This window comes from Nyctereutes procyonoides, unplaced genomic scaffold (assembly GCF_905146905.1).
Source record: "Nyctereutes procyonoides isolate TBG_1078 unplaced genomic scaffold, NYPRO_anot_genome, whole genome shotgun sequence".
Classification (NCBI taxonomy): domain Eukaryota; kingdom Metazoa; phylum Chordata; class Mammalia; order Carnivora; family Canidae; genus Nyctereutes; species Nyctereutes procyonoides.
Genome location: NW_026575082.1, coordinates 16,825,983 through 16,846,542, shown reverse-complemented (window position 1 = coordinate 16,846,542; position 20,560 = coordinate 16,825,983). Strand labels below are relative to the sequence as shown.

The 20,560-nt window shown below is 42.1% G+C and overlaps 1 protein-coding gene across 14 annotated transcripts in view; it reads left to right on the top strand.

Annotated features, from left to right (window-relative positions):
- Positions 1-20,560, top strand: part of LOC129514481 (zinc finger protein 532) — a 107,536-nt gene that overhangs the window by 67,977 nt on the left and 18,999 nt on the right. For 12 of the 14 annotated variants that reach the window (XM_055333066.1, XM_055333057.1, XM_055333065.1 and 9 more), the window contains 3 exons: positions 1,351-1,527; positions 7,639-7,801; positions 11,407-11,688. The exons of 1 other annotated variant lie outside the window; for it this stretch is intronic. In XM_055333066.1, the coding sequence (XP_055189041.1) occupies positions 1,351-1,527; positions 7,639-7,801; positions 11,407-11,688 (622 nt within the window). The remainder of the gene's footprint in view (positions 1-1,350; positions 1,528-7,638; positions 7,802-11,406; positions 11,689-20,560) is intronic. One more of the 14 variants, XM_055333068.1, reaches the window with a different exon arrangement.

The window sequence follows — 20,560 nt, the reverse complement described above, 5'->3', positions numbered from 1 at the left end:
GGCCCAGGGAGGATCAGTAACGTGTTTAAGACCACACAAGTTCATATTAACCCAAAATAATTTCAGTGTGCTTGGGTGGCTTTATCACCTAAATAATAGTTCAAGTAGGTAAGATAGAAGGGCTTTCCTTATTTTGTTACTGTTTAGTGTTTTTAATGTATATGCTGCTGAACATTATGTCTTAAGTCATTTAAAAAGTTAATGCACGAATTATGATTTTTATGGAATGCTTGCAAAGCTTAACATGCATGCTCTATGGAACCCCTGCACTTTGGAGAATGCCCCTCCTGTGTGACTTTGGAAGCATCTCCATGAATTTGGAAGGGAGGTTCTAGGAACCAAAGTACCTTAAATTCATGCAGAAGTAATGGAGCACTGCCTGCTGGAAGGCAGGCCCTGTCTGCAGTGCCCCTTCCCATGTCAGCTCCCACCTTCATATCCAGGAGTATGTCTGCTTAGGTGCATGAAAGATTTACCTCCACAGACTCTTAGGCATGTACAGAGACCGCCCTCAGGTAGTTTTCAGGTGTGAACAAGAAACAACAAACAAGGTCATCAAATGGATGTGTTACCAGTGTTGCTGAGAATCCCTACATGAGAAAGAGGAGATTTGGGGAGCATTGCAGTTAAGTGTCAGAGCTTGTTTCTGAAGGACTAGATTTGGTTAGCTCGTAAACTAATCAAATTATTACACATTCAAGAAGTAAAGAAGTTAACTGGAAAGACTATTTAGTGATGTTGATTTTCAGAAGTTATTCATGTTATTTCTTAAATGTAAGTGTACTTGAGCTTATTTTCCAGGAGACAGTCTAGGTAGTTAACCTTCTCTACTCTCTAGGCCCCCTTAATTCCAGGTACATTGACCACATCAGTGTATCCAAGGAGACCGTTGCCATGGCTTTGAAGCCATACTGATTTGTTCTCACATGTAGATTGAGATAGGGAAGATTTCTTCCATTGAAAATGCCATTGGGTAGAGGGAGTGGTGAGGAACCTCAGAGCCTGGGGTTAGAATCCAGCACTTGGGAGTGTTCTCCAGAGTCACAAGCCATAGAGTCTTGCCGAGTTCCCTGGCCTTGACACAGCTCCCACAATCCATTGGTCTCCCCACCATCTGGAACCTGGCAGCTTTAAAGATGCCCAAGAAGTAGACCATTTTAGTTTTATTTTTCTTCTTCATGATCTTCCTTCTTAAATATATAAAAATAATTTAATCTGTTATAAATAGAAAAAAAAAAGACCTACTTCCTAGAGGCCATTGAAACATGCTCGTTCTACGTGACTTTTACGGTTACGGTGCACGTGCGTGAGGGCCCCGTGCTGACGACCGCGTGTTTGTTTTCCTGGCAGGTGTGTCCATTGCAATGTCGTGTACTCTGACGTGGCCGCTCTGAAGTCTCACATCCAGGGCTCTCACTGTGAAGTCTTCTACAAGTGTCCTATTTGTCCCATGGCGTTTAAGTCTGCCCCAAGCACACATTCCCATGCCTACACACAGCATCCTGGCGTCAAGATAGGAGAGCCAAAGTAAGTCCTGCTGCCTTCTGACTTTTATGCCACTGCTTTGTTAGTGATTTAGAGGAGGGAGTAGTTCTGTGGAATAAAACTGAAGATAAAAAGAATTATGCCGCCACGTAGACTTTGATGTTCCATGAAGTACGGTTGCTAGCTCATCACTACCTAAACTGTTCAGATCTTTGCAGGTGAAGCCTCTGTCCAAAAATGTCACTTATTATTTATGCTCTTATCTTCAGTTTTTATGAAGCGAGTGAATATTGATCAATTTCTGTTCTTTTTCTTAAGATGATTTTAACAAAAAAGTTCTAGGAGAACTGTAAAATACTGTCATCTTTTTTTTTTTTTTTAATATGGTTTCTTATAGGATATGCTTTTCGTCATAGCCTTAATACTAAGTCAGTTTAAAACACTGGTTACTGAATTTAACTTCCTAGCCAGTATAAGTCCTTGATTAGCAAGGGCAGATTTCATTTTTGTCTTAATCTTGTTCTTAATTTTGTCAATTTTTCCTTTGTCGAGTCTTTAATAATGAAGTGGTACTTGAGCAGACAGGGCTGCCTGCCTGCGTTACAGGCAGCTTAGCAGAGAAGTGGGAGCATGGGCTTTGGGTTCCAAGTCCCACCATCCACCCACCGGCTGTGAGGTCTGGGACCATCATGTGCTCTGTTTCAAGATCATCCCCCCCCCCCCCCCCCATAAAGTGAGAGTAGTCCTTATGTCCCAGGCTTTGTGAGGCTAAAGGAGGTGACATTGAAAATGTGTCTGGTGCACAGAGGGGCTCAGTACCTCTGGTCCTTTCCATACTTCCTCTTTGTTGTGTACCCAGTACGGGATTAGGTACTCGTGGTTAAGCTCATTTCATTCCCATATTATTTATGGCAATGTGGAATTTGGTTGTTGTGTGAGGTTAGATTTCCTGCCCAAAGCTATTGGTTGTTTGCCCATAATCCCATAATCAAGGAAGTATCAGAGGGAAGACGTATAGATGGCCCATGTTATATATATATATATCTGGCTTTTGTGGTAACAGTTTGGGGAAATAGTAATGACTGAACACTATAGGTGTGACCCTGTTTACTGAAAAAACAAGGCTAAAATGGGATTCTGTTCTAGAAAGACCTTAACTGTGAACTCTGGATCCTCAAAATGAAACACACTGCAGGTTAGGTCACCCCATATGTAACTTGGTATCTTGACCTTGAAGATGGACTTAAGTCAATTCTAAGGTCTTCACTATTCAAGGTAGTAAGACTTCTAGACACCAAAGCAATATCTTGCCTCTAGTTAGTACAGTTTTTAATTTGGTTCTTTACATAAATAAATAAATAAATAAATAAAACAAACTTTACTGAAGTCTGGAATAGTAGGTGTTACCTGGGAATGAATACAGGGCAGCAAATGATTAAGACCGTAAAACATTATTTTCGTGGTTTGAGTAACACATAGGAAAAATTATTCCAGCATTTTCCTAAAATTATTTTTACTGCAGTGATTCTTTAATAAATACCACCTTTGAAGATACTCATCAACTACTATGTTTTAAACTATAAAACTTAAAAAAATATATATATAGGTGAAATACAACAAAACTGCCAAACCAGTGAACTTGAACTCAACTGTACTAATTCAGTGTGATGACGGTGCTTGGCCGAAGCGAGTCCTTCCTCACCTGCAGCCTGGCTGGGACACCAGGTGCTGCTCGTCCGGCTCCGTGTGTCAAGACTGTACTGCAGCGTGCCTTGGGATCGCTCTTCCCACCACCTTTCCCTGTTCAGGGTCCCGTAAAGCCTGCCTTCCTATGCCGTGCTGGCTTACACTTGATTCAGAAGCTTCCTTTTGACTCTGCTCTATTTTATGTTAGCCCCCCAAATCAGTAGCCCCGATGACAGTGGAGACGGAGGTATAGGAATCTCCTAGCAGAATTTGGTTAATAGGTGGTTATGCAAATAAATGCCTTATCATTATGCACATGATGTGTATTGATTTTTAAAGATGAATAGAAAAATAACCCTCTCCCATTTTCTGTAGAGACTACATGGAGGTCTAAAAATATAGCCATAAAGTCCCATAGTCCCACCACCTCAAAATGAAAAAAAGCAAAGCGCAAGATTTTACTTCCATTTTTTTTTCTTTTAAAGATTTTTATTTAACATCTATGGTGTTTCTTAAGTGCCAGGCACTGTTGCAGTGCTGTGTTTCAGCATGTGGTCAGGCTTGTTACCCTGCTGTCTTAAAAGAAAATGGTGAACATTCTTTAATCTTTTCTGGGTAATCCCAGATCATTTTAAACACCCATTCCTGGATTTTGAGGTGATGGAGGTTTGTGTCTATTTTCATCTTTTCCTTGACAACTGATGAACAGCAGGTGTTTTTGCTGTTTTGTGCCTGCCTTTTATTTGCCACTCTAAATGCATATAAATGGAAAAGAGAGAACTCCAGAGTCTAGAATTATATAAGAGACACAGTTTTTAAACCTGCCTCTAAGAAGTAAAGTGTGTACAGAATTAAAACGGTGGCACGGTGGAGGGCTTTGGAGTCACATGCAGCTGAGGTTGAACCATGGCCCTGGGTTCTATGCAACTTGAAGTAGAGTCTCTCGTTTCTGAGCCTGGCTGTGAAATGGTTCACCTTCTGGAGATGTGCGGCTTGTTGTTTGCTGGATTCGGTCAGTGGTAACGAAGGTTTGTGGCAGTGATTTCAGAGCTTAGAATCTTTGATTCCATTCGTTTTTACATTTGTTTCAAGGGTTGCACACTATTCTGGAGAGGTTAGGTGACTTTAAGTTGGACCTGAGTGTGGGTATTTGGTTGTAGCTTTCTTCTTTCTTTCTTTTATTATTTTTACTAAGTAGGCTCTTGTATTCAGGCTTTTAAGTTGGGCACAACATGGAGCGTAACACGGGACTTGAACTCATGATCTTGAGATCAAGACCTGAGCTGAGATCAAGAGTCAGATGCTCAACTGACTGAGCCACCCAGATACCCTGGTCTTAGCTTTCTATCCACTGCCCCCCTTTTTCTTTTTAACCTCTTCCCCTCCCCTCTTCTCTCTAGTCCCCTCCTCATCCCATTTCCCCTCTCCCCTTAGTCTGCGTATCTAACCATTCCCTCAGTCTTGCAACTAGGGTAGGATTCAATCAAATGCACAGGTTTGGCTTTCAGAACTCTTTACAACTCGACAGGACCTCCCCCAGTGTTCCCACAGCCTGGGGATCCAGCCATACCGTGTTTCTCTCTGTTCCCTTGCCACACTGTGCCCGAGCCTTTCCTGCACGTCTTCTGTCCCCTGCCTGGATGCTTCCTGTGGTTTTATTCCCTTGTAGTCAGGGACTTTGCTCCATCTTCATGTTCTATCTCTTGTGTCTGTGAGGTTCATTTATTCGGGCTTGTTTTCTTTGTTTTTTAACATGAGCACCGTTTTAACATTTCTCAATAGTTTCTATCCTACAGAAAAATTGAGAGAGACTCTGACATCCCTTCACCCAGATTCCCCAGTTGTCTCTATGCTTGACATTTCCTCCCACTGTTTCTTTCTCTGTCTCTCCTTTTCTCTTTCATGTTTAGGAATCATGGGGCAGCACGACATAAATATTGGAGTGTGTTCTGTTTCTCCTCCCAAAAATGTCGCCCACGTACGTCACCCCCATTCACCCCTCCCAGGCAGAGGTTGGTGCTGATTACCTTACTGCCTAATGGGTAGGGTCCCATTAAAATTTTTCTAAGAGGTGAAAACTTTTTTTTTTTTTTTCCTTTCGGATTCAAAATCCTATCCAGGAGCAGGTTTGCATTTAATCATCCTGTCTCATCAGGGTTCTTTCGCCTGGAACAGTTGCTGGCTCTTTCCGTGCCTCTTATGTCTTTGGCCATCCGAAAGAGGCTACCGGCCCCTCGTTCTCCGGGTGACCCCCATCCATCACTGCTTTCTCGTAGCTGGACACAGGACATGCACTATTGGCAGGAGGCTTCTCGTGTCCCATCAGGGACACGTAGTGCCTACCTGAGCTTCTAATGGCAATGCTGACCTCCACCATGTAGACAGACTGGTGTCGGCCTGGCTTCTCCGCTATGAAGCCACCCCCTCCCCCTTTATATTCATTAGCAGTTGGCGGGGCGGTGTTCCAATCTCATACCAGCAAACTGTTCTCAGAAAAATGCTTGAGTAAATAGTTTATCTCCTCTTTTATACTTAATTTGTTAGTCAGTGGAAAGCAAAAGGAAAAAAAAAAATCAAAGCAAACAAAACCCCTCCCCAAAGGAATGTAGCACGAATAAAATGGGCCAAGCCATTTTTCATGAAATAGTTATTTCTAAATATGTAAGAATAGAAGCCTGAGAAAAATTCTTAGCCTAGCTAGTAAATCTTTGTTGTTTTCCTGAGGCTGTTCTTTTTTTCTTATTGCTCTCTGCTAATTACAGAAAAATCAAGAACTATGGACAAGCAAAACAGTAAGAATACTTGTAGGATCATCCGGCAGTGACGATGACAGTTGTGTGAGCTTCTGTATCTTTTCTCACCTTGAAAAAAATGTGGACGTATCGTGTATACTGTCTTTTCCCCTGTTGTTTTAATTTCCACGAGACTCTTTCCATTCATTGGTGCTTGTCTGTAGCATAATTTGTTAAAAAAAAAAAAAAGACATAGTTGCGCTTACTTAACGACTCCTATTACTGGATGTTTGGGCTATTTTCAATTCGAAGCTATTTATAATAGTGAACAAATGGACATCCTTGTCACACTTGGTACAGTTAATGGGTGCCTCCTCTGAGCTAGCCATACAGGGAAGTCCTCCAAAATACCCTTCGTGCCCAGGCGTGCTTGTGATCGGCGCTACATTACCAATATGTCAAGACCTTGTAAAAACACGTGCTGTTTGGTCCAATTAAACATATAAATTTTATGTGGAAAAAGGAAAAGAAAGCTAAATCTGTAAGTTTTTGACCGAGAGCTACAAAGTGAGAAGTGCTTTCTTGAAAAGACTCTGGGAGGAAAGACCTGCAATTTCAGGAGGCATTCCTTTCTTTGGCTGTGCTGTGGAAATAGCAAATGGAATCTCAGCTCTGCTTTTTTCCATCTGTGACTTGTCCCTTCAGTCTGTGTTTCTCTGCCATTTTCCTGAGCTGCTCCCTAGGATTCTTTGTGTGGGTTCTTAGCCATTCTTCAGAGGGAGGCACAGGTGTCCCTAGGCCTCTCCGGAGGATAGTCACAGAAGGAAGGGGACCTACTATGGCATATTGAGCGACCAGGGAATACCTTGTAGGTGGAGGTCAGTCCCAGGGACTTTCCCTGCTGCCTGGGCTTCAATGGAAGGTGTTGATGGCTGGATAGAAAAGATTATGTGCAAAAGGCTTAGGTCTCCTGAATAAGTTTAGGAAAGCTGCCTGGCAGCAATGGCAGGCACAAAAATGATCTGTAGTAGACAGTGTACACCCATTTTAAGCACAATAGACATTCAAGTATTTAAGCAACAGTGCTGTGGATTTTTCTTTTTTTCTTTTCTTTTTTTGGCGGGCGGGGGGTGGGTATAGAATTGTTTACTGGTGTATGGCTTTCCGTATTGAGGACATGTGAGAAATACTGCAGTTTAAATGTAAAGTCACTCCTAACTCAGAAAACTTGGGACAAGTAAGAAATTGTGCAGGAGTCAGAGCTGAACAGGCCCACTTAGTTCATTAGCAGATTCTTTTGCGAGTTCGGGGACCACTGTCCAGCTGCAGTCCTTGTTTGCTTTTTTAAAGAATACTTAAAAAAGAAAGAAAGAAATCAAGAGCGCTTTTGCTCTCTGTTACAGTAACCAGTGAAGATCTTGCACAAACAAGTGTCAGTGATAGATCTATAAGTGGTAAAATGGTCATTAATTTAGACTTCAATGCAAATGTGGTGGAATGCATCTTTACTCAAAATGTTAAGGTGGATCGGCACTCAAGTGATGCCATTTGCCTCCCAAAGTTTTATTTCAAAGCTAAACTGTTTTTATTTTTTATTATTATTTTTTTTAACCATGTTTATGTGTCCTCCTTGCTTCTGCCGCCTGAATTCTTGAGATGCGATGTAAAAGTAGCGGTTCCTTTGGCTTCAGACATGAGGGCTGACTGACATTTCCACGCACTTCTTCTGTTTTAGAATAATATATAAGTGTTCCATGTGCGACACTGTATTTACCCTGCAAACCCTGCTGTATCGCCACTTTGACCAACACATCGAAAACCAGAAGGTGTCTGTTTTCAAGTGTCCAGACTGTTCTCTTTTATATGCACAGAAGCAACTCATGATGGATCATATCAAGGTGTGTGCGCATCTCTTGTGTCCTTTAAGTAAATCTCAGAGCCATTCATTGATCACAAGTCAAGGCCGAGCTGCGGATGAGGAGAAAGCATGCATGCTGTCAAGGGAAGGGATGGAAGCTGGTTGTTGGTACAGAGCAATTTACTGCCATCATATGTTCACTTGAGTGGTGCTTTTTATTCCTGAGCCCTGATGTGCATACCGTGAAAATCAATGTAGAGCAACAGATGAATGCCCTTATTCCAAAAGAAAAAGAAAGTGGTAGCGTTCTTTTTTTTTGTACATGTGAAAATGACGACTATGAAGTTTACTTTTTTTGAGCAGTCCATGTTGTATAGGATTTAGAAATAGCCAGCTAACTCTGATGAATTATATTTTAATTCCTTGTAAATATCAGTGTATTTAGAAAAAGAAGGCTTTCCCTTGAAATTATTTAAGTGGCTAAATTTACTTTATAATTGATGTCCCTAGATCTTTTTTCCCCCCCGGTCTTTTCTTCCTATCAAGGTTGCATGTAAATTGACAGTAAAATGTGCTGGCTACAGCACAGTGTCTGGTCCCTGGCATGTGTTCAGTTAGTGAAATGAGTAAATGTCCAGTTTGGATAACCCTCGCCCTCCAGCCCCCAAAAGGAGCACCTAACTCTCTTTACTGCCTTGTAAGCTCATGAAGGACAGTGCTTAGTCCTAGCCTCCTACCTGCCCACTGTGAGAGGTTAAGCAATTTTATTCCTTTGTGATTAGGAGGTAATATCCATCAGCTCTCAGCTTAAAAAGACGACTTTTTTAAAAAGAGAAAGCACCAGCAGGCCCGATATCATGAACTCCATCTTTCTTGTAGTTCTTCTCTTTTTTAATAAAGGATCTAAGAAAGGTCAATTTCAAGAGCAAATCAGGTCTCTGAATTAGTCTAGTCTCATCTTAGTTAAAAATGAATAGACTGTTAATCCTTGAAATTTCCTGTGTTAAGCATATGTGAGCTCACGTAGCACAGCTACCTATTGCAGAGTACCTGATATCTGCTCATTGGAGGGTCTGCTCATTGGTGGCTGGGCTGAGGTAGTGGCTCTGTGGCATTACTAGGATGAATCATTGCATGAGAGATACACTTCATCATTATCACTTGAAGTACAGTAAAATCCTCTTAAGATATTTTAAAGGTTTTCACTAACACTATAAAACTATCCAGACAACAAATACTTATTTAGTGAACAATCAGGAAAAAAGAAGAAAAAAACCAACCCTAAAACCGCTCATAAAAATGTAGTGACTTTGGAATTAGACCCAGATATTTTAACATATTTTATACAGGGGGGAAAAGAGAAAAAAAAGAAAAGTTACTTCTTAAGAGGCTTTTAAGGTATTTGCTTTCTGGAACTCCTCTTTACATCTGGAAGTGGGGTCATCGACCTTGTGGTTAGGGTCTTCCTTGTGTTAATAGTGAATTTGGAGGAATACAAGGTTCCAAGAATAGAGACTGAAGAGGAGTGGCAAAATCATGTGGCCACAGGACGAAAGAATTGTTTTTATTCATCTGAACCTTTATGAGACTACATGATACAAAAAACAGTGGGAATATTCGCTTATGTTCTCATTTCACGTATGTTCTATACATTTAAAATTTCCTGCCTTTACGTGTTTGGGAGATGGGTAAGAGTAAAGATAACGTTTTAGGAGCACCCTATTTTTGCTTTTATTTTTAAGATCTGTACTAGTTCTTGTGAGTTTTATTTATATGACCTAATACCTGTGCTTCCCAAGGAGAAAGTTAGGATAAAGCAGGGCAAGCAAGGAACAGTGTTTCCCTCCCATACGTATTCATTTAAAGGTAGATCATTATTTGTCTAATTTAATCCAATTTGTATCATTTCTTCTGCCAAAATGCAGGTTTATTCACTGTGTAGGATCCCTATATTGCATGTTGGCATTTACATTTAAAGCAGAGTTTCAAGTTACAAACGTTTAAATTATTTGTTGTTACAGGACCTAAGGAAAAATCAGTTCTAGAAGAATTAAGAAGAATTAAGTTGTATTTCTTTTATTTAAAAAAAGATCTTTGTTTTTAATAAACGATGTTATTTTTACTTCATGATGTGAAGATGGAACGAGCAAATTAGAAATTCCCATTTTAGCATATGTGGCCTTCTTGTCAAGGCAGAGAACTTTTTTGCTGCCTTTGTGTCGCACTATAAGGTCATCCCAAAGAAGAATAATCCATTACTCTCTCCTCAACTTTTTAGTTAGTAAAAATGTATTTGCCGAAAACATAGGAAAAGTTTACTAAGAGATTTTGGGTTTTGGTTTTTTTGGGTTTTAAATGGTTAAAAAGGTAAAAACTTGGCTTCTGTTTTGAAAAATGCCATATTTGAAACCCAAAAGCCTCTGCCCTGCAAGGTGGCAGAGAATCCCGCGTGTGGCATTTTGGCTGTCACATGATCACATCTCGCCAGAGAACATTAGACATTCTCCCAGGCCCTTCTTAAAAGACCATTTTAAGGATCTTCTGGGTAGAAGTGACCGTGCCTGAGAAGGTATGATGGGGAGAGTACCATGAGGGAACCACTTCTAACTGACTTAGGAAAGAATACTCACTTAGGAAAGAATATGGAATCGAGACCTCTTCAGTGTGAATCTGTGGGATGCAGGAGACCTAGAGCCCTTGAGGAAATGTGCCTTTCCGTAGGTTGTAGGTTCAGGACTAAGCCTGAAGTCTGACCCCATGAGAAGGCTTTGTTCAAAGATAAATTCTACATCGAGGCACAGACTGCCTTGCTTCCTCCCCCCCGCCCCCTTTTTTGACTCTGCTTCTAGAACACAAAGCAAAGCACGCTGACCTTTAGAATCAGATGGCACCAATTTTGCCCCAGTAGAATTTGGAATCCTGTAAGCTTAAGTGGGACAGCTATTGTGGCTGTTATGTTAATGATGATAAACGGTTGAATAGCTATAAGAGGCTTTTTGAGTATCTACTGTGTACAGTCCATAAGCCTGGGTGGCATTGGTAAGAAGGGCTAGACTGGAATAGGATGTAGGGATGTTGATAATTGATACCACCCCCCCAAAAACCCAAACGTTTACAAGTATCCCAAGAACATGGAAGGTACGAAAGGGAGGGATAAAGCTTGGCTCGTGTCAGGTGTTTGTCAGAGGTGATTGGCTGGGGGTCTTGAATACCTACTTGTGCATCAGCCTAGTCACACGTTTCTGGGGAGCTGTGAAAGAAAGAGTTTTCTTTCCCAGAAAGAGTCTGTTACAGAGAGGACTCACTCCTTCACTGGGGAAGGATAGACAGCCAGGAATAATTTGGACTCCACACAGGAGGCCCCCCCCCCTTTTAAGAATTTAAAAATGGCACAAGCAAATAAGCTTTAAGAAGTTCTTTGGAACCAGAAACAGATAATTTAGAGCAACCGTAAAGGTTAATTCCCCTCTGTCTCTTTTTAAGTGTATATTTTGCTTAGGTTTTCTTCTTGCTCTAATAAGCAATGTCTCTGAATGAAAATAAAATCATACTGGAATATCTGTAATGTGTTAAGATAGTCCACTTGTGCTTCTCTCAGTGGTAACCATTTGTGATAGATATATTTCTTTTCTTTTTGTAACATAGTCTATGCATGGAACATTGAAAAGTATTGAAGGGCCTCCCAACTTGGGTATAAACTTGCCTTTGAGCATTAAGCCTGCAACTCAAAATTCAGCAAATCAAAACAAAGAGGATACCAGATCCATGAACGGGAAAGAGAAATTGGAAAAGAAATCTCCATCACCTGTGAAAAAATCCATGGAACCCAAGAAAGTGGCCAGTCCCGGGTGGACGTGTTGGGAGTGTGACCGCTTGTTCACGCAGAGGGATGTTTACATTTCTCACGTGAGGAAGGAGCACGGGAAGGTAAGAGCAGAGGGCCACCCCGTTAGTGCAAGGAAGAGCACAGGACTGGCGGACCTCCAGCTCTTGTGTGCTTGACTCAGCTCTGCCAGTAATTAACAAATAAGGAAGAAAGGAGGAGAAAAAAAAAAGTGATGTTTCTGGAAACTGTTAGGAGTATTTGTATGACTTAATGTGATTCTTTTCCTGAGTTTGATAGTGGGAAGGATGCCTACCTCTTTCTTCCTTAAACAATCTAGGAGAAGCTCTGTAACTCAGTCACTGAAAAATCTTGAGTTGCAGTATTTATACAGACAAAAATCTTTCTCTTTTTAAAATAATAAGTACACATCAACTAATCGGGTTTATTTTTTTACATGGCTATTATTAGATGAAAATAGCAAGACGATTTTGTGATACTATTTCGGCAGTCTCAAAGTTGGTTTGTTCCAGTCAGGATCCGGAAAGAATCTGCATTGCATTTGGCTTTTGTATAACTTAAATCTCTTACTCTATAGTAGCCTTCCCTCCATTTTATTTTATTTTTTTAACTTGATATTGTTTTGTTTGGAAATATTGGGTTACGTGTCCTGTAGTTTGTCATCCACATTTCTGGATGTGGGTAATTGCTTCCTTTTGACATTATTTAATTTGCTTCTCTTTATTTCATAGTTCCTAGGAGTTTGATTAGATCCAGGTTGAATTTTTAGATACAAATAGGTGATATATCCTTTTTGTATTGCATTCTGAGGCACCTAATACCAGCTGTGTCTCTTAGGGATACTTTGATCCGTCATTCAGTTCAGATACAGCATGCTTTTAGAAAGACCATCTTAATTGCTTTAACTTAAGGCAATAAAACTAAGTCGTTTTTCTTGGGGAATTTGTATATAAAGTACCTAAGATTTGGCTTGTAATTAATAGACATCAGATCCTTGAAAAGTTTGTTAAATTAAGTGTTCTAAGCATTCCTTGATGATCTTGTTACTATTTTGAGTAACTTGTTTTATCTCACTGCCATCCAGAAGGTATGAACTTATCGTCGAGCATTGATCCCGATGCAAAAAGATGCTTTATTTGATCTGACAACACTTAATTCAGTGTCTTTTCATGAAAAAAATTACCTACAGAACACACATGGCTCTAGTAGCACATTGTGTATGTGATCATCTCAATTTTAGGCTCCCCAAGGGGGCCATGGCGCCTTACAGTAGTCATTGCAAATATTGGGTGGTTCTTAAGGGGCAGTACTTGGTTAATCTACTTTATAAATACATTACCTGTAGTTATCTTTCCAAGCCTGATGTGGTGATTTTAGGAAAAGCCTTTTTTTCTTGGCACCCAAACTGGGTTTTATAAATGCTCAAACAGGAGCAGACTTCAGTCTAGGTCCAGTGCTTTCATTTCTTACACATTTGAGGTTTTTGTAACCATCTTAGAACATATCAAAAATCTTTTTTTTCTTCTTCTTTTTTAACTACCTTTACCTTGCGCATCCGACAGTGATTGGTCTAGAATATAAGATAAAGGGACAGCTCCAAGACAGATTTGGTGGAATGAAATGTAACACTCACACTATTTGCTTGAGGAGGGAAGCGTAAAGCCCTGCCCTGAGCCTGCGGAGCGTGCAGGTGGGCTGTGTGCAGCGCGTGTACTTCCATTAGAGGCGGCCATTCATCCAGAGGAAATGTTGGGCTTAGTAGGATTTTAGGATTAGCATTGAAGAAGTTGAGGCGCTGCCTTTTGGAATGAGGCAGATCAGATTAAATTGCAGTTGCAGTGCTGCTCACTCAGCCTCTGGAGGAGAACTAAAGGGAGGTGGGGAAGGGAAGGAAAGAACTCTAAAGCAGCGAAATGAACAGAGGGCTGAGCGTGCACCCGAAGCCAGTGTGTGTGCCCTTCTGACCTGGACGGGCACCCTGCGCTTGCAGACCACCCACCTGCAGGCTTCTCGTCTCTTCCCGTTCCTTTCTTTTCTTCCCTCCTGTTGAGAACTCTCTTCACCTCCTCCCTTCTGTTTAAACCCCAAACTTCGAATCTCCCACCCTCTGCCCATTTCTGTCCCTGCCTTTCTGATGGCTGAGCAGGCACTTGCTGGTGGCACTTCGGGGTCGTGTCCTCCTCCCTGGGCCACCTTGGAGTGTCCGCTCATCACACCCCCCTCCTTACTGTCGGAGCAACTGGACATTTTGCGGTCGTTACCTTGACTGACCTCTCCACCCTTCCTCCCACAGCATTTCACACGATTGGCAGGTCTTCCTACAAAAGCATTTTCTACCCTAAGTGTTGAATATTGCTCACTCTCCTCAGTTTTCTCCCGGCTGCTGGAGCAGCCATTGGGCTTCTGTTCTGGGAACAGTCTGCTCCCCCCACCCCCCTTCTCTCTGGGAAACTTCAATTACTCTGTGGCTTCACTTCCCATATACATGTGCAGCTAACTTCTACATCTTTGTCTCTAGCTGTGGTTTCTTGCCTGCATTCCAGTCCACCAAACCCAGCCCCTCCTCAAGTGTTTCAGCTTCTGGGATAACTCACAGATGCTCTGGGGCCGTGTGACAGGGAGACTGGAGCCTGTCCCCAGCCTCTGCTGCCACCAAAAGTTTGGTATTCGACCTGACTTGACGACTCCTTCCTTCTCCTGAGCCTGCCCCCTCACCATGCATTTCATACATTCTAGCCCACCTGTTTATCTTTGTTTAGGCAATTCTCCGTTTAGCTTGATGATGATTCTCTCATGTGCAGAGCTGCATCCCCACCAGGCTCCGTTGTCGGGCAGTTCCTGAGATTTCTCTGACCCCCCTTCCTCCAGCTAGTTGTATCTCACGTGGGGCATGCTGCACAAACGCTGCTATACCACCTGCATTTATTTATTTATTTATTTATTTATTTATTTATTTATTTATTAGCTTTTACTTATTTGAGAGAGTGAATGCACATTGGGGGGGGAGGGGAGATAATTTTGAGGATAATGTAACACATTCTGCCAACCGCAATACACCAGTTTGCTTTAGTGTTATTCCTACTTAGTACAGTTATTCTGGATGTGGAGTTAGGAGCAAGCCCACCTGGCATGAATTAAAAATTTATGTCAGGATAATTCACTGCTGTTTCTTTTAAAATGGCCTGTTTCGGTTTCAATAATTGTTTCTGATTTTTTTTTTTCTGAATTCCCATCCAAAAAATTTTTACAAAAAAATGTTTTGTACGGGGTTCTTCATCAAAACAAAGATATTTTGTCTTCAAGATTCAGAAACATAGTTCCAAGGACACCTGGGTGGCACAGTGGTTGAGCATTTGCCTTTGGCTCAGGGCGTGATTCTGGGGTCCTTGGATCAAGTCTCACATCAGGCTCCCTGCTTCTCCCTCTGCCTGTGTCTCTGCTTCTCTCTCTGTGTCTCTCATGAGTAAATAAAATCTTTAAGACAAAAACAACAACAAAAACAAAATCCAAAAACAGAGTTCTAGCTATGCTACGTATTTATTTAGTAGCTTAGTGTCTTTATTTCTCTAATGCATATATATATTTTTACGAATACAAATCCAGTATCCACTTTCAGTGGTTTTTAAGTTTTTTTAAAAGTAATTTGTTGTAATCCAATATTAAGTCAAATAATTAAAAAAATCTGGAGTAGGTAATCCACAAAAATTGATAGAGATGTAATAACTTAAAAATAATTTACCAGATCATATTTTTAGAGTAAAACCAGCTGTGTTTACTTATTTATTTCTTAAGATTTTATTTATTGATCTATTTGAGAGAGAGCATGCAAGTAGGGGGAGGAGCCAGGGAGAGGGACAAGCAGACCCCTCGCTGAGCGTGGAGCCCAACATGGGGCTTGATCCCATGACCTGAAATCATGACCTGAACCAAAACCAAGAGTCGGAGGCTTAAGTGACTGAGCCACCAAGGAGCCCCAGAGCAGCCACATTTAGAAAGGAATGTTAACTTCCATACCGAGAAACCAGTATAAAATTGATAATTTCTAATGTTGATATTATTGTTCTGTTTTGGGCAGGTTTTAGCTGTCTTTTTAAATCAAAAAGCTCTTTGAGGACAAGTTCTAAATATGTTTGTTATTGAGCTTCCGTGGTTTGTGATGTTGCCCATTTGGAAAGAGGTATTGTGTTAGCCACGTCTAGGTTTGGGCATTAAATAGTTTTTTGACCACAGAAATCTTCTCATCTTTCCTGTGTCCCTACTCTCAAATACGAAAACAGGAAGATGAGCTTGTCAGTATCATTATCCTGACAATCACATCCCAGCGGTAAGCCCTTTCCCACATAAATGTACAAATACACAGAATTTTATGTACATTTTTATGGCTCATATACCTCCTGACATTCTTTCTCGGTTGCTTTAGGGGTCTTCTGGAACCTCAAAATAAGATCCCCTCAGTGAGATGGTATCTGAGGTCAGATCACACATTCTGTACTTTCGTAACCTGATACTATATAAAAAAGTAAAAGTTGTCGGTACTTGTTCAGATCTTAAAAATTACAAGGTCTTGTCATTGAGACTTCCTTACTTATTCTGTTGGTATATTCCTGGTTCATCCTGTGCTTTCCCCGCTGTAGCCCTAGCCAACCATTTCTTCAAGGAGACTTGGTTTCTTTTCTTTTTTTTTTTTATAGTAGGCTCCATGCCCAACGTGGCAGTTCAACTCCTGACCCAACTGAGCCAGCCAGAGGCCTCTGGTTTCTTTACTGAGAACAAGAAGCGTATATTTTCAAGAGACTATCCATATGTGTATTTTGATGATCACTTGGCATGGGAAGCTATAATTGGGAAAGAGAGTTAGGGTAGAAAAGTGGGAAGCCTCAGAGTGGCTTCTTCGTTATTTAATGTGAGCTAATAATGTACTTGGCAATTCGTGGATTTCTATCAAGTACTTCTGGAATTGTAATAAGCCAAAACTTGTAAAATATATCCAGTTGTTGGAGGGAATACTTAGAAGACGTTTTATAGAATACGAAGGGAAAGGACAGGTAAAGCCCACTGTTGTCTGGGAAAGTATGTTTACATTTGACCAAGAGAAAGCTCCTCTGTTTTGCTTTTTTTTTAAAAAAAAAGATTTTATTTATTCATGAGAGACACAGAGAGAGAGAGAGAGGCAGAGACACAGGCAGAGGGAGAAGCAGGCTCCATGCAGGGAGCCCGATGTGGGACTCGATCCTGGGTCTCCAGGATCACACCCTGGGCTGAAGGCGGTGCTAAACCACTGAGCCACTGGGGCTGCCCTGTTTTGCTTCTTTAGGGAAAACAGAACCAGTATCATTGAGGGAGAAATGGATGCCGAAGAAAGAAATAGGCCCTGAGGAAAGGTCTGGCTCTTGTAAACAAGCTCTGCGTGGGGCTAAAGAAGCTTGCAGGTAGATTCTGAAAATGGCAGGCCATAGTTCATTCTACCTTATTGAGCCTAAGCATTTCAGAGACCAGATTGTTGCGTAGCTATGTTCTGAGCACCAGGAAAAGGAACTCATTGACGGCTAAGAAAAGATGATTCCAGATATATCTTACTAATTTAACTTTCCTTTTGTTCCCAGTGTACTTGGTGGAATAATCTCCACAGGGAGGGTAACCAGATTCCAGCGCAGCTTGTGAGGGTCTCTCACTTACCACTGTTTTACATAGTGTAGCACGAAAGGGCCTGGCTGAAATACTGAATTTATAGCTGACTCTAGGCTCACTGCTGTGTTGGGAGAAACCTTCTATTTCTGGATGAGATTTTACCTGGCATTCCTATCAGTGACCTGATTGTAGGGCAAGAAGCTGGGAGGGATTTTGCAAGGTAAATCCTAACAAGTAAAGAGCTCTTTATTTAGGTTTTTAAAAAATCAAGTACACGAATATTATGTGGGGCAGATAGGATTTAGCTACTGTATATGTAAAATCATTCTGGCTTTTGACTTTTTTTTTTTTTTTTAAGATTTATTTGAGAGAGAGAACGCATGTGGGGAAGAAGAGGGAGAGGGAGACAGAATCTTAAGCAGGCTCTGGGAACCAACATGGGGTTTGATCTCACAACCCAGAGATGATGACCAGAGCTGAGACAAAACCAAGAGTCTGACACTTAAATGACTATGCCACCAGATGCCCTTTGCTTTGACTATCTTAATACAATCCATCCCTCTTTGCAGCTACAGAGATACAGCGTTCATATTAAGGAAGGTAATGGCCTTTGATTTGGTACCATATTCTAGTTGGTGGTTCTCACTTGACTGTGCATCACAGTCTCCTAGAAGGCTTGGTAAAAGGCTGATTATTGGGCTACACCCCAATAGTTTCTGATTCAGTAGGTTTGGGATGGAACCTGATAATCTGCATCTTGTAAGTCTACCCTTTGAGAACCCCCCTAGTCTATCCTGTGTGGCAGTAAAATCCCTTAAAGCCCATTGATTTATACAATAAAAATGTATTTCTTGCACATGCAGAGTTTGCTGTGAGTTCAGATGTTTCCACTCATAGTGGGGCAACCGTCCTTCCACTGATGACTCAGTGATCAAGGCAGTTTCAGCCCCACCATCTCCACGTAGGTGTCACTGCAAGCGGTTGGGGGGGGGAAGGCGGAGAATCCCACTGGCCTTTACACACCCTTGTTCTGGGTGTGTGACGCACAGTGCATCATTGCCCAAAATGAGTTGTGTGACCAGACCCAATTGTAGCAGACTGAGAAGTGTGTGCTCCTTTGTGCCCCAAAGGGGAGGGAAGGACAAGTAATGTTCATCACTCCTGCACAGTGGCTGCTGGTTGAATGAACTGGTGTGCTCAGGTGTCCACTGCACCCACTTAAGACGGATACGTACTGACCTTATTTCCCTGAATGGAAAGTAAAGTCAAAGATGCAGAGAAGGAAGTAAGAGATTTGGCACTCTGAATGTAAGATGAAATGCCAAGTGGGCAACTAATTTCTATGTCTGAAATTTATTGTTGCCATGAGGGACAGAAAATGAAGAAAAATAAAACATTTTTGAGGAAGATTAATAAGTTATTTGGAAAATGTGACTCAGGTAAGAATCTGTTTTTCCAAATTTGGTGTATGACCAGAAGAGATGTTTTTTCAGATTCTTAGGAAGATTTGCTTTTAGGTGTGAAATGTTTATATCTGGTCAGATGTCTGTTACAGCCATTTAGAAGGCATTTTTCTATAAACTCATGGGCAGTTTCTTCAAACAAGGTTGAAGGCTGCCAATACTTACTTGTATATGCTTGCTTGTGTAGTCTAAAGAAAAAGACCCGGCCTTCTCTCTTAATTTCTTTTATTGCTGCGGCGTGTGTTTTTTCTGATTATGCTGTGCACAGAGCATGTTTTTACACGTCCCATTGGATATTAAGTGTAAAACCCCCAATCAAGGGGTGTACAATAAAATTAATAACGCAAAGTGGTAGGCAGATGCATAAATGTCTTAAAGTCCCAGTACCCAGACCAGTGGGCTTGCCTCCAAAGGTCTGTTAGGATTTAGGTGCTGGTGGGGCCAGAGCTGGAGCTGCTGGGGGCCCTGGTGGAGGGTCCCCGACAAAACCAACTGCTCCGTGATCAGAGCCCAGGAGATGAGACCCATGGGCAGATAACAGAGTTTTCGGGTGGATCTTCACACAGCTGCTGGAGCGATCTCTTAGGAGTTGAGTGGACTCTCCCTGTGGGTTAGAGGTAGAGTCTGGAACCTTCTCCATACCTTCTCTGCTGTGCCTTTTTGATGGCTCCAGCGGAAGAGAGCTGCCCATGGTCCCTCATGAGCACTGTTTTCTTCCTCGACTCCTTGCCTGATTTGCTCCCGTTCAGATTCAGCTAGTCGTGGGCAGCAGAAGCGCCGCGTGCCTGCTGTGCCCTCTCTGTGTGCCTCCACACACCTGTGACTGCTGCTAATGGTCTCCTACCACCTGTCGTGGGAATCCTTTCCTTTCCTTTTCTTTTCTTTTCTTTTCTTTTCTTTTCTTTTCTTTTCTTTTCTTTTCTTTTCTTTTCTTTTCTTTCTTTCTTTTCTTCTTTTCTTTTCTTTTCTTTTCCTTTTCTTTTCCTTTTCTTTTCTTTTCTTTCTTTTTTTTCTTTTCCTCCTCTCCTCTCCTCTCCTCTCCTCTCCTCTCCTCTCCTCTCCTCTCCTCTCCTCTCCTTTCCTTTCTTTTTTTTCTCTCTTTTTTTCTTTCCTTTCTGCCTTCAACACACTGTGATCTCCTTGAGGGCAGGGAAATCCCAGTGAGTAAACATAGAAGCCGGGTCAGTACTGTGGCCTGAGGAAAGTGCACAGCAGGCCCACCCCCACCCCCATGGTGTGCTGATTCCCTAGGCTGTTGGGATCTTCAGTGTGGCCAGTTACCCTCACTGCGTTTTGCAGCCACAGATTGCACCTTTGATGTCACCATGCCTCCTGGCAGGTGTAGGCCTTTGGCCGGAACTGCTGGCCCAAAGGGAATGGACCGGTGTGGGCTCGGTGAACAGGTGCTGGGGCATCACATAAAGAACGGGCGCTACAGGTACCAAGTTGCATGTTTGTGCTCGCAGTCCAGCTCCTGTGAGAAGTCAGCCCCCAGCAAGGCGTGCGAGCCGGTGCTGGTGCCGCCCACCAGCGCAGTGACTAAGATGTTTCCAGACCTTTGTGGTGCATTGCCCGCGAGGGCTGCTCTTATTTTGGAGTCTGAGGAAGACACTTCCTCCTCGGGCTTTTCCTGTTTATCTCTTGAGGCTCAGGAGGTAAAGGCTCCCTTGATGCTCGCTGGTGCTCCTGCCAGACCTGGGGAGAAACCTGAGACTCCGGCCTGTCTGCTCTGGGGGAATGTTACCCGCCTTGCCGACTCAAGAACATCTCTTACGGAAAACATCGCCTGCAGCCAGGGACTTAATTCCCCGACTGCCACAGACCAGCAGTTTCCATTCTGTCTGCTTCCACCGCCCCAGAGCGG